Source organism: Panthera uncia, assembly GCF_023721935.1.
Source record: "Panthera uncia isolate 11264 chromosome B3 unlocalized genomic scaffold, Puncia_PCG_1.0 HiC_scaffold_2, whole genome shotgun sequence".
Lineage (NCBI taxonomy): Eukaryota > Metazoa > Chordata > Mammalia > Carnivora > Felidae > Panthera > Panthera uncia.
In genome coordinates this window covers 4669585-4681903 of record NW_026057583.1, presented here as the reverse complement: position 1 = coordinate 4681903, position 12319 = coordinate 4669585, and the positions used below count along the sequence as shown (strand labels likewise).

The window sequence follows — 12319 nt, the reverse complement described above, 5'->3', positions numbered from 1 at the left end:
TGGAGACAGAACCTAAGGCACCCACACTAGGCAAGAGAAGAAGTTACTGGAATCCAGGCCCTTGAGACTGTGGGAGGGTGGGGCTGGGGTTGGCATACAGGGGAGAGAGTACGTGTCCTTCCTTCCTTCCTTCCTTCCTTCCTCCTTCCTTCCTTCCTTCCTTCCTTCGGGCGGCCAGGACACGCCCACATTCCAGGGCTGGGGGCGGAGCCAGAGCCGGGGCTGGTATGACAGCCGTCCTCAGGGAGGCTGGGACACGTGGGTCTCCCGGGGAGCACATGGGGAGCTACAACCGACAGACCCCAGGAGGGACCGATGCCGGGAGACAAATGCCATCTCTGCATAGCCTTCGTTCTTCCATAAAATGGGACCGGGTTGGGGGACCACGGGGACCTCCGAGCACACGGGGCGCGGTGATACACGAGCGGCAGCCGTGGGGCCTGAAGCACAGGCCTCTGATCCCCCGCCCCCCTCTCCACCCTAGGGAAGCCCCTGTACCTGCACATCGGGGAGGAGATCGACGGTGTGGACATGCGGGCGGAGGTCGGGCTCCTGAGCCGGAACATCGTGGTGATGGGGGAGATGGAGGACAGGTGTTACCCCTACAGCAACCACATCTGCAGCTTCTTTGACTTCGATACCTTTGGGGGCCACATCAAGGTGAGGGTCCTCGCGGCCGGGAGGATTCGCACGATGCCAGCCTGGCCGGGACCCTGGCCGGGCCGGGAAGCAGAAGGCAGGACCGGCGGGGGAGAGACCAGAGCTGTGCTGTCCCAGCCGTCAACACTCGGCCACAAGACAGATGAGTCCGCCCCCCAGTCACACGGCACACCGCGCTCCCTGCCTTCACGGCTTCCGACCCTCAGCCACTGTGCTCGTTCTCTTTCTTCGGTGTCCCCCCCACCCCAAGGGCTCCCCGGAAGAACGGGCATTTGACTCACACAGTCCCACTTGCCACAGATCCATGCAAGTTCAGGAAGAGTGGGGGGGGAAGTGCAGGGTCTGGCGCGAAGCTTGCCCGCGAGCATTCCGGGCAGAGACGGAGATCCCGGCTGCCGAGTCCTCCCCCGGCAATAAGTCGAAACGGCTGTCGGTTCTCGGAGCTCGTGCTTGCCTGGCGTTGAGCCCAAAGAGGACGTTCGTCGGCATCCCTGTGTTCGGGGCCCTTACCCGGCACCTTGGGTACCGTTGGACACCCAGAAGCTCCGTGTGTGGCCGCTGTTGTCAGTGACTTAGGGTCACTGACGTAGAGCTTCGCGAAGCTACGATCGCGTGTCATCAGGATAAGGTTTTTCGGTGACCCCACTGCGCGCCAGAGGGAAGCTTCCAGACCTCCCCACCGGAGCCCCACCGGCTCCAACGTGGCAGCGTCATGCTGTGAAGCCACGTGTTCCCCCAGGGGCTCCCAGCGTCCCCGGGCCCTGCTCGTTCAATGCGAGGTCACGGTAAACCTCCAGAAGCAGGTGCACCTACGCCCCTGTCGGGTTCTGGGGAGGAAGGGGGCAGGGGTTGCGGGAACGTCCTCAGCCGAGAACTGTTTCCAGCTCCCTGCCACGTGGCCCAAACCAGACCTCGGAGGCATTGCCAACAGAGCCCTCCAGGGCGGCCCTACCAGAGCCGCGTTGCGGGTGACGCCTGCCTTGGGGACAGTGGTTGGCGAGTCCCGAAGGTCACCCTACTCTAGTGGCAGAGGGCTGAGCCCCACTGTTGACGGGAGGCGTTTCTGGAGCGTGCTTTCGCGGACGTGCACGGTGTAGCCAGCCCGTGGGGCACTCCGAGCCCCGCACACGCTCCCGGAGTCACGGGCTGATGGGGACTTGGGCTCAGCGTCCCCTTCCTCTCACCTGGAGACCGTGGGCCAGGCCACAGGCTCCTTCTGCCCCATAGCCCGCCCTACCCCGGATTCCCATCCTCCTGGCGGGGGGAGGGCTCATGCCAGCCTCCCCCCGCCCCCGGTTATCTCGGGGATCCCCCTTCCTCGTGACCCTCAGGGACCTAGGAGTGACCTAGGGGGACCTAGGTCCTTCCCCCGGGGAAGTTCACTGCCTGGTAACATCCCTGTGTTCCTCGCGGAGCCTCGGCCCCCCGGGGGATGAGAAGGGCCGTTTGCAGATCGGATCTTTGATTTGCTTCGTGGCCGAGGCAGGGCTTGGCCCGGCCCTTTGCGTGTGCGGGACGTGGCGGCAGCGAGGAGCCGGGGGCGCCTCCCAGACCGTTCCGACCCTCGGCTCCCCTCTTCCAGTTCGCGCTGGGCTTCAAGGCGGCCCACCTGGAGGGCGTGGAGCTGAAGCACATGGGACAGCAGCTGGTGGGGCAGTACCCCATTCACTTCCACCTGGCGGGCAACGTGGACGGACGGGGAGGCTACGACCCGCCCACCTACGTCCGGGAGCTCTCCATCCACCACACGTTCTCGCGCTGCGTCACCGTGCACGGCTCCAACGGCCTGCTGGTAAGTACCTCCTTCCCGGGGAAGAGGAGGCTCCGTCACCTCCCCGCCCTCGAGTCCCCTTCCCCCGGGCCGTCGGCACTGGAGGGACGTCCGGATCTGGTCGTTTCTCCTGGGGATTGAACCATCCTTGCCTCACAGTTGAGCATGGTGCCAGTTGAGAGCAGGTCTCCAGCCAAAACGGAAAGAGGGAACAGGGCTGTGCCTTTGCCAAAGGGCGCCAGGCTGCAGGGGTGTGAGTTGGCGGCGGTCCCGGGGAATCCCGGCCCCTCGGTGCCGCGTTAGAGCAGCGGGCCATCCGGGGACCTTTCCGCGGCATGACGGGTCTGCCAGGGCCGGCAAGGGGGTCATGCCAAGACTCCACGCCGTGGCCTCTGCCCCCCACGCTCGTGGCGGCCGCAACAGACCTTTCCCCTGTGGCATCGGGCGTCCTTCAGCGCGAGCTCCACCGGGAGGCACGGCTTCGTGAGCAGAGTGTGCATCAGGCTTGTCCCGATTCGCACAGCCGATTTTTACACTAAGTTGTTCTTCTTTAAATGAACTACACTTGGGGGGCGCCCGGGGAGGCTCGGCTCAGTCAAATCGGACTCTTCATTTTGTCTCAAGTCACATTCTAATGGTTTGTGGGGTCGAGCCCCCAGTCAGGCTCTGTGCTGAGTGTGGAGCCTGCTTGGGATTCTCTCTCTCTCTGCCTCTGCCTCTCTGTGCTTCTCAAAAAAACGAAAGAAAGAAAGAAAGAAAGAAAGAAAGAAAGAAAGAAAGAAAGAAAGAAAATAAAAGAGAAAAAGGAAGGAAGGGAGGGAGGAAGAGAAGGAAGGAAAGGAAGGAAGGAAGGAAGAAAGAGAAGGAAGAAAGAAGAAGGAAGGAAGGAAGGAAGGAAGGAAGGAAGGAAGGAAAAAAAAGAAAAAAGAAAAGAAAAAGGAAGAGAGGAAGAGAAGGAAGGAAGGAAGGAAGGAAGAGAAGGAAGAAAGAAAAGAAAAGAAAGAAAGAAAGAAAGAGAAAGAAAGAAAAGATAAAGAACTCAACTTTTATCCTCTAGAAATTCTAAGACCTGGACGTTACAAGCTGGCATTCTGCAAGCTGAATCCAGATTGTGTTTTGTTTGGCTTAAATAGTGTTTAAAGAAACATTGGGATTAGTTTCCATCATTTAAAAATTAAGAGGTTTCACAGAGAAATCTGGATTCTTGGCTTCTCTTGAAAAGTGGTCTTGGGGGGCGCCTGCGTGGCTGGGTCGGTTAAGCGTCCGACGTCGGCTCGGGTCGTGGTCTCGCAGTTCGTGGGTTCGAGCCCCGCGTCAGGCTCTGTGCTGATGGCTCAGAGCCTGGAGCCTGCTTCGGATTCTGTGTCTCCCTCCCTCTGTCTCTCTCTCTGCCCCTCCCCTGCATGCTTTTGTTTCTCTCTCCAAAAATAAAACATTCAAAAATTTTTAGTTTCAAAAAGCAATTGCATTTGAAAAGAGAAAAAAAAGAAGAAAAGTGGTCTGGGTAGGCAGGTGGGACCCACACTCCAGCACGGCACAAGGGCCTGGGGCAGGGCCACAGCTGAGCCGGGCCTGCATCCGAGGGCTCCCCTGTGTCCCCCACTCCCTAGCACATCACAGCAAACGCCCCAGGCCGGTGCCACTCGACCCATGGCCCGTTGGCCCCCAAAGCCCCCCGAGTTTGCAGCCCTGCTCGAAGCCCGACGTGATGGACCTCCGCACCGGGCAGGGGAGGGGTGAGGCCGTCCGCGTGCTGCTGGTGAAGCCGCTGCCAGTCTGCTCGGTGCGCTCCTATGTTCTGAGCGGTGCCTGCTGCCTCAGGTGCTCGGATTTGAAAACCCACTGAGAAACGGGGGGACGGCATGGGCCGCGGGGCCCGGTCTGGAAGCCTCGGGTTCTAGGGCTTAGTCCCCAGGGTATGAGCCGTGGCACCCCGTTCCCTCCTCAGCCGGGTGGGGAAGTTGCAGCAAACACAGGCACGGGTGCCACAGGGGACCCCCCCCGGCCGGGTCTCCTGTGGAAGCTGACCGGGGGCCGGGGCTGATCCTCCCCGGCGGGAGGGGAGGGGTTGTGCTGGACGTGAACTTTTTTCCGGCTCAAGGAAGAGGGAAGGGGGGCGTCTTACCTGGAAAACGGGGAGGCGGGCAGGACCCGTCCCACGCGGTGGTTGTAAGGAGGGAGCCAAGGACGCGGGGCGCGGGGCACACACTGGGCCCCGGAGCAGCGTCTGGTCCGTGCCGTCCGCCCGCGTGGTTTGCCGACCGGACCCCACGCGGCCAGTCGGAGACGGTCCCTCGCGGGTGGTGACTGAGCTCAGAAGCTGTGGGAACCGGGACGGCGCGGAATTAGTTGAGAAGGGGAACAGGCCCGAGTGTGAGGCCCTTTGCTTGACTGGAGCATTTTTGTTCTGAAGTTTCGTCCTTAAACTCGGCGTAAATTCACCCCTGTTTCCTGTTCCTGGGCAGAAAGGTACTAAGATTCCCAGAGGCCCTGTAACTACAGATCTGGGCTGAGTGGGAGCTGCTCTCAAGCTCGGGGCAGTCACACGCACACGCGTGGCGTGGACATTTCACACATACACACGCACGCGCCATGTGGCGTGGACGTGCGGCTGTGCAGGGCCTGACAAACACCTCTCGTGGTTTCTCAGTTAGAAAATAAGAACGAAGGGGGCGCCTGGTGGCTCAGTTAAGCGTCGGACTCTCGGTTTTGGCTCAGGTCACGATCTCACGGCTCATGAGTTCAGGCTCTGTGCTGACAGCGCGGGGCCTGCTTGGGACTCTCTCTCCCTCCCTCTCTGCCCCTCCCCTGCTCGCTATCTCTCTCTCTCTCTCTCAAAAAATACATACATAAACACATACGGTTTTTTTAAAAAGACGACAAGTATGAGAGGATGTGGCCATCTTGGTCACGGTAGGCTTCCGAGAGCCCGGAGCCCGGGTCTCGGCCGACACAGGCAGTGGTGGGGGACGCAGGGCCAGCAGCGGTGAGGGGGCGGAGGCCTCGGCAGGCAGCCGCGGGGCGAGCGGCCCGAGCAGGGATGCAGGCGGGGAGCTGCCCCCGCGGCAGAGAAGGCTTTCTGGAGCCAGAGCCGCGGACAGCCCCTCGGAGGCAGGAGACCCTGCGGTCCTGCCCCGCGGCCGTCCTTCCGTCTGCCCACCCGGGGACGCCGGCCACCAGACTGGGAGGCAGCAGCCGTCAGCCCCCCGGGTGCCATCCGGAGCCACGGACCCGTGTGGCCCTTCCACGGTGAAACCGAATCGCCGTGGCTCAAACCCGGACGAAGCGCAGGCCTCTGACTCCCTGAGCCCTTCCCGTTCCTCCCCCCGAGGGGGGCTGGGGTTTGGGAGCCGCACTGCGTCGCCGGAAGGGGGCCGGACCCTCTCCGTCGGCATTTGACGTTCGCTCGCTTCGTCTCGGCGTGAGCGGTTTACCGTGTGGGCGAGGCCGGTGCTCAGGGGAAGGCCGTCCTGCAAGGTGTCCGCACGCGGGGTACCTGGGGGCCTGCGGGGGGCTCCCACCGCGTCCTCGTGTGTGTTTCTGAGCTCCGGGGCAGGACACGGGGGACCCCCCCACCTTTCCTTCGTGGAAACAATGAATGTCTTCCAGTAGTTTTGAGGAAGGTAGAAAAGACGCCCATATGGATTCTGTTCGTCCCCCCACCGCCCCCCGACTCCCCTGTTTTTGGGGCGAAGAGTGGGGGTGGGGAAGAAAATCTGTCCTTCCCCACCTCGTCCCCTGCTGGCAATGTGTCGTCGTTGGTGTAAATGCCTCCGGGAGCAGCCGGGACGCCCCCGGCTTGCGTCTGCTGGCCGTGCCCCGTGCCGCCCCCCCCAAGCCCTCCAGCCTCAGGGACACGCCATCCCGTGTCCTTCTGCCGATGGCCGGGGCACCCCTGGACGCCCCTGGCACGAGCCCCCTGCCCTGTGTCCCCACCTCAGCTCTGGGACTCGCGGGCGAGCGTGCGTGTCTCCTGGTTTCCCCTCTCCCCGGTTTCTCGAGTTCATAGTCTCAGTCGCTTCTTGAACTTGGCTCTGCCCCTGAGCCCACGTGAGGAAGCCTTGCTTGCTTCCCCCACGAGTTTCCTGGCCGGGGCTTCTGCCGACGGGCCGGGGACGAGGGAGGGCCGCCCACCCACCGGTCAGCGCAGGAAGCAACCGGAAGCGGGCCACGGCCGCTGTCCTTGCCTCCCGCTCCGGGCCTCGGTCCTTTCCTGGCGAGGCGGACGGAGGGCGACGGGGCCCTGCCTCCTTCCCGGCTTCGTGCGCGTGTCCCGACGCTCCTTACGACACCGCGAAGCAAGTTACCGCCGACACCGGGCCTCTTTTCTCCGGTGGCTCAAAAACACACACGATTAGCGGGGGAAGCCTGGGAATCCCGGTCTTTCTTTTAATATGATCGTATTTGCCGCAAGTTTCTCACTACGACGAACTGTGTCACACGTACCCGGGACGGCGGCATCAGCAGGGCCGGTTTCCACTCGCGTCTCCTTGTCTCCGACGGCCGATTCTTTCTCTTGCTGTAGGCAGGCGGCTTTGCCCGGGGACGCGCCTCCTTGTACCCGTTTTCCCAGCTTCCTTCCCGGCGCCTCCCTCTGCTGTAACGCCAGACGGCAGATTAAATGGTCATTTTTACTGAAGCCGCCCCTGAGGGCTGAGAAATTTTGGTGAAGCCCCACCTAACGATGGTTGAAGACTTTAAAAAGGGCTTTCAGGAATCCCTCTCAGGACTGGCAACCGTCAACAGGGGTGATGTCCAGGAGAAGGAAGGAATGGGTGTAGTTGGTAGAAGAGAATACTGCGGAAGGGGGCGCCCGGGGGGCTCGGTCGGTTGAGCGTCCGGCTCCGGCTCAGGTCACGATCTCGCGGTTCGTGAGTTCGAGCCCCGCGTCGGGCTCTGGGCTGACGGCTCGGAGCCTGGAGCCTGTTTCCGATTCTGTGTCTCCTCTCTCTCCGCCCCTCCCCCCACTCACGCTCTGTCCCTCTCTGTCTCAGAAATACGTAAACGTTATTGGATTAGCGTGCGCAGGGACGTGGCGCCCTCCTGCAAATCTGAACGCGTGTGTTTGCACGTGCGGCTCCAGCCTCCCGATTTTTCTACCTGTCTGCCCGTCTTCTGTCTCCAGTTCTGTGTATGTCACGGTGTAAATATCTAATCCTGGGAAATGCTCTAAGGCAGACTGATCGTAGACCCAGGAGCCAGAAGGCTCCGGGAGGCACCTGTCACACCAGGGGCTCCCGGGCCGGGCGCAGCAAGTCTGTGGCGGAAACTTGTGCCTTCTACTCCCCACCCAGCACCTGCTTCCCCCGTCCCGTGCTGTCGCCTGGACCACCCACGCCACCCTCACCGCCCTCCCCCTGCCACCCCGATAAGGAGAAAGAAACGCAACACGGGATGAGGGGGGTTTTTTCTGCTTGGGGTGCAGACAGCCGATTAGCACACAGGTTATAGGATCAGGCAGATGGAGAATCGGGTCTCAGTTCTGTCCCTGAAGGGAAAGTGGCTTTGGGCAACTCTCTGCCTCAGTGTCATTGGGTGAGAGAGAATGATGTTCTCATAAGAATTAAGTGAGATACTGTCTGTAAGATACCTGACACCCAAAAAATAGTCCTTGTTCCTCCTTTCGATGGGGACTTTTCTCTCCGTGGCGCACCTCAAGGGGCTTGGAGGGAGTTCTCCCTGGGGCACTGGTCAGGATTAGAATGTCCCTGATCCACCATTCACTTCCTTCAGAGAAGGGCCACGCAAGGTGTGATCAGACGGTGGGGCAGGCGGGGGCTTACGATTTTGGAAGAGCCTCGGGTGGGAGGCAGGGGGCCTGTGTCCAAGCGGGGCTCCAGCCCGAGGTTCATGAGCCCCTGGGAGCCGCCGCCCCCCCCCCCCGCCCCTTCCCTGGGCATCTTGCCCTCCTTGCCAAGTTGACGCCCGGAACTTGCTCTGAGATGCCTCCCAGCTCCTTGCCTCTTCCTCCCGTCCTTGTCTTTCCAGGCTATTTATAACACGCTTTCAGAGCTCACTGGGAGGAGAGGAAGCAGTCCCACTGGATGACTTTGGTGTTTACAAAATGCTCATTGAGGGACCGAATGGGATTCAAGATCACGCCCTTGCCAGTGGCCAGAGTTTAGGGACGGACGCTTGAGGGAACAGAGCTCGCCTGGAACAGGGCGGATCCTCCCCTTTGGGGTGAATGGACACAATTAGAAAACTGGGGTTCCAGCCCTGACCTTGAGCACGTGGGTCTTGTGACCTTGGGCAAATCACTTGACTTCCCAGAGCCTCACTTTCCCTACCTCTAAAAACACAACAAAGCGAAGAACCGAAAACAGTGATCATAGAATCGTGCGACGTTTCAGCAAGACTAAAAGGACACAAAGGGTCCCCGTTCCGGATGCTTCCAGAGCATGGTTGCCTAAAAATGGGAATGGGCAGGCTTTGTCAACGACTTGGGAGGGAGTTGGGGTATTTACCCTCGATCTGTGCATCCCAGTCAGGCCAGTTTTGTCACACACACACACACACACACACACACACACACACACACCAGTGCAATATTGGCAATGAGCCTGGAGACATTTAAAAAATTTTTTGTTAATGTTTATTTATTTTTGAGAGACAGAGACAGAGTGTGAGCAGGGGAGAGGCAGAGAGAGAGGGAGACACAGAATCCAAAGCAGGCTCCGGGCTCCGCGCTGTCAGCACAGAGCCCGACGCGGGGCTCGAACCCACAGACTGAGAGATTGTGACCCGAGCCGAAGTCGGAGGCTCAACCGACCGGGCCGCCCAGGCGCCCCTGTTGTCACTCTGAGGAGGTGCTGTCGGCATCGGGGGCGGAGGCCAGGGTTGCCGCTAAACATCCGACCAAGTACGGGCCGGCCCCTCGAACTGTGCCCGGTACTGCGGGGGGAGCTGTGTCTGGACGGTGTGTGGATGTTCCGGGCCGGGCCTGGCGGTAGGTACTTAACAGGTGTGAGTGGAACGGTCCTAGGGAGGCAGGAGCGTCCTCGTCGGGTGACGCCACTGGGCGGTCAGGCCCCAGGGTTGGGGGTGAGGCCGGCAGGTATCGGTTAAGAAGAACGAGGTGCTTCTCGCCGTCCTGGGGGTCCCACCGTGGACAGGCTGCCTCGTGAGGTGGTGAGCGTCCCGTCTCTGGGGCATTCGAGGGGGAGCACAGAGCCCGTCTGCCAGAGATGCTTGTGAGCGACTGGTGCCGGGCAGGGAGCTGGGGCTCAGGCCCACCTGAGGATCTCTTGGTTCCAAGACTGATATGTTAGCGGGGTTCAGGCCCAGAAGGGGCCTCCGAGATGGCAGAGCTGGAATGGCTCATCTGCGGCGGGCAAGGGGACCGGGGGCCGGGGGCCTGTGTGACAGATGCCCTGGGACCATCCCGGCTCTCTCGGGGCCTGAGAACGGCCTTCCCGCTCCTCCTCCCCGCTGCGCCCCTCGCCCCCCGCTGACTCCGGGATTCCAAGATGGGTTCTGACGAGCTGGGGTTTGCACGCTTTTCTGGTTCTTGGCCCTCGAGTCTGCAGATGTCGCGGGCTGTGCCTCCTGGGCTGTGAGGCTGGCTCGGGCCTCCGGGTGAGGGCACGGCCTGGCCTGGCTCTCGGGCTGCCTCCCGGGGACGCTCCCCCTACCTTCCTGTGCCGGACCTCGCCTGCCGTCCTTGTGGGCCGGGGGCCCGCCGCGTTCTCGCCAGGGCGGGTTCACGTGACCTGTCCCTGCCTCCTCCTGGACGCACTTCTGACACCCTGTCCCCTCCCGCCCCGCGGAGCCTCGGCCGCAGCACCTCCAGCGGGAAGGGGCTTCGAAGTCGCCGTTCGTCCCTCCCCCTCCCCACGCCTCCCCTGCTCCCAGCGGGACCGGCCATACGGCTGGCGGCGTCTCACGTGTGCCTGATGAGCAGCTGGACGCTGGGCGACGTGTCCCCTCCTGTCTTGGCCCCTGCAGGTCAAGGACGTGGTGGGCTATAACTCCCTGGGCCACTGCTTCTTCACGGAGGACGGGCCGGAGGAACGCAACACCTTTGACCACTGTCTGGGCCTCCTGGTCAAGTCTGGAACCCTCCTCCCCTCCGACCGGGACAGCAAGATGTGCAGGATGATCACGGAAGACTCGTACCCGGGCTACGTCCCCAAGCCCCGGCAGGACTGCAAGTGAGTGGCTTCGTCTCCAGGCCACACGCACGCCCCCCTCCCACCCCGCCCCAGGTGGCCTCTGACCTCTGCACCCTGGGGCTTCTGGGAAGCTTGCACCTGCCAGCCCTTCACCACCTGGTGCCTTCAGCCTCGCGGCCAGAGGGCGCAGGGGGTGCAGAGGGCGCAGGGGTCAGCGGGTGCAGAGGGCAGGGCGTGCTGTACCTCCCCAGCTCGCCTCACGTCCATCAGAGAACCTCTGTTCTTGTCCTCCAGCTTCTGCCGACGTCACACGGCGCTCCCGTGAGAGGGCGTGTGGCCGTGGGCACCGGCAGACGGGGGTTCCCGTGTGACCCGCCTGCCGGTGCGGGGTCTCCCCCTTAGTAACGGCCCCTCTCCCGGGCACTCGTGACCTCTGATCTGCCTCCGCCCCACGGGGCCATGGCCCCCTGGAAATTCTGAGCACGTGAGGCGCTTAGATGTACTGCACTCGAACGAGAAAAGCGAGTCTCATCGTAAATTAAGGATTCCTCGAGTGTCTGACGAGGGGGGCAGGAGCTGGCCGCCAGTCACGTGACCCCACGCGATCTCCGTTTCCCCCCCACCCCTGCAGTGCAGTGTCCACCTTCTGGATGGCCAACCCCAACAACAACCTCATCAACTGTGCGGCCGCGGGCTCCGAGGTGAGCGCAAGGGGTCCCGGGCCAGGCAGAAGGGAAGGTGGGGGGCTGGGAGGCGGCGGCGGCCGGGGATGAGCCCGGAGTGTGGGTTCGGGGCCCCAGCTCAGGCTCCGCTGGGGCGGAGACGTAAAAACCAGACTGGCGGCGGACGGACTTGCTTTTGACGGATGGCTCCGTCGCTGCGTCATATTGGCGATCAAAGCCCTTTATCGAAATGACTCCTCGTGGGATCCAATGGGTGCAGCCTGGGCGGTGCCTGGCACACCAGCGCTCCAAGCCGAAGTAGTTTAATTCTCGCGTCAGCCCTCCGAGGCCGGCGCCACTACCCTCCATGTGGCGGGTGGGGAAACCGAGGCAGGGAGCGTGGCCGTGCCCAGGGGCGTGCGTGGGACCCAAACACGGCACTCCGTCTACACGGCCATTCCTCCCTGCGGCTCGCCGTCCGGGGGACCCCGAGCGGGCCAGGTGCCGTCTCTGGGCCTCGGCTTCCCCAGCTGCCAGATGAGAGGGGCCAAGCACATCACGGGACGTTCCCCACGGGGACTCTGCAATCCAGCCGCTTGGAGCCCACGGCCGATCGAGCGGGACCCTGTGAAGGGTCGGCACAGCCCGGGTGGGCCCCACGAAACGCATCTGCCAGAGTTTGGACCGTCTCCCGGAGATGTGTCTGGGGGAGGGTGGCAGGGGGCCCGTGGGGGGCTGGCGCCAGCCCGCGGCCCCGACCAGGGGTGTGCTGGGCTGATTTCGGCGGCTCTCCCCCCCGGTGCCCTCCTCCCACAGGAAACCGGATTCTGGTTCATTTTTCACCACGTTCCGACGGGCCCGTCGGTGGGAACGTACTCGCCAGGTTACTCCGAGCACATCCCACTGGGAAGGTTCCACAATAACCGAGCACACTCCAACTACCGCGTAAGTCCTTCCAGACCGCGCGCCCCCGGCCTCCCGCCGGTCCCCCTCCCCCGGCCCGCACATCGCCAGGGCCGGACGGCTGCCGGGCTCCGGCCGGGCACCAGCCGCCTTCCTGGCGCGGGTCTGGAAGGAAACAAAGCAGCCTTCTTAGCGACAATGTCCCGTGG

General features: G+C 62.6%; 1 protein-coding gene across 1 annotated transcript in view; it reads left to right on the top strand.

The window, feature by feature from the left end:
• CEMIP (cell migration inducing hyaluronidase 1) overlaps positions 1 to 12319 on the top strand; it is a 52662-nt gene that overhangs the window by 21274 nt on the left and 19069 nt on the right. Inside the window, exons 11-15 of the mRNA XM_049614181.1 lie at positions 485 to 660; positions 2243 to 2452; positions 10379 to 10584; positions 11177 to 11246; positions 12024 to 12152. Of these exons, the coding sequence (XP_049470138.1) occupies positions 485 to 660; positions 2243 to 2452; positions 10379 to 10584; positions 11177 to 11246; positions 12024 to 12152 (791 nt within the window). The remainder of the gene's footprint in view (positions 1 to 484; positions 661 to 2242; positions 2453 to 10378; positions 10585 to 11176; positions 11247 to 12023; positions 12153 to 12319) is intronic.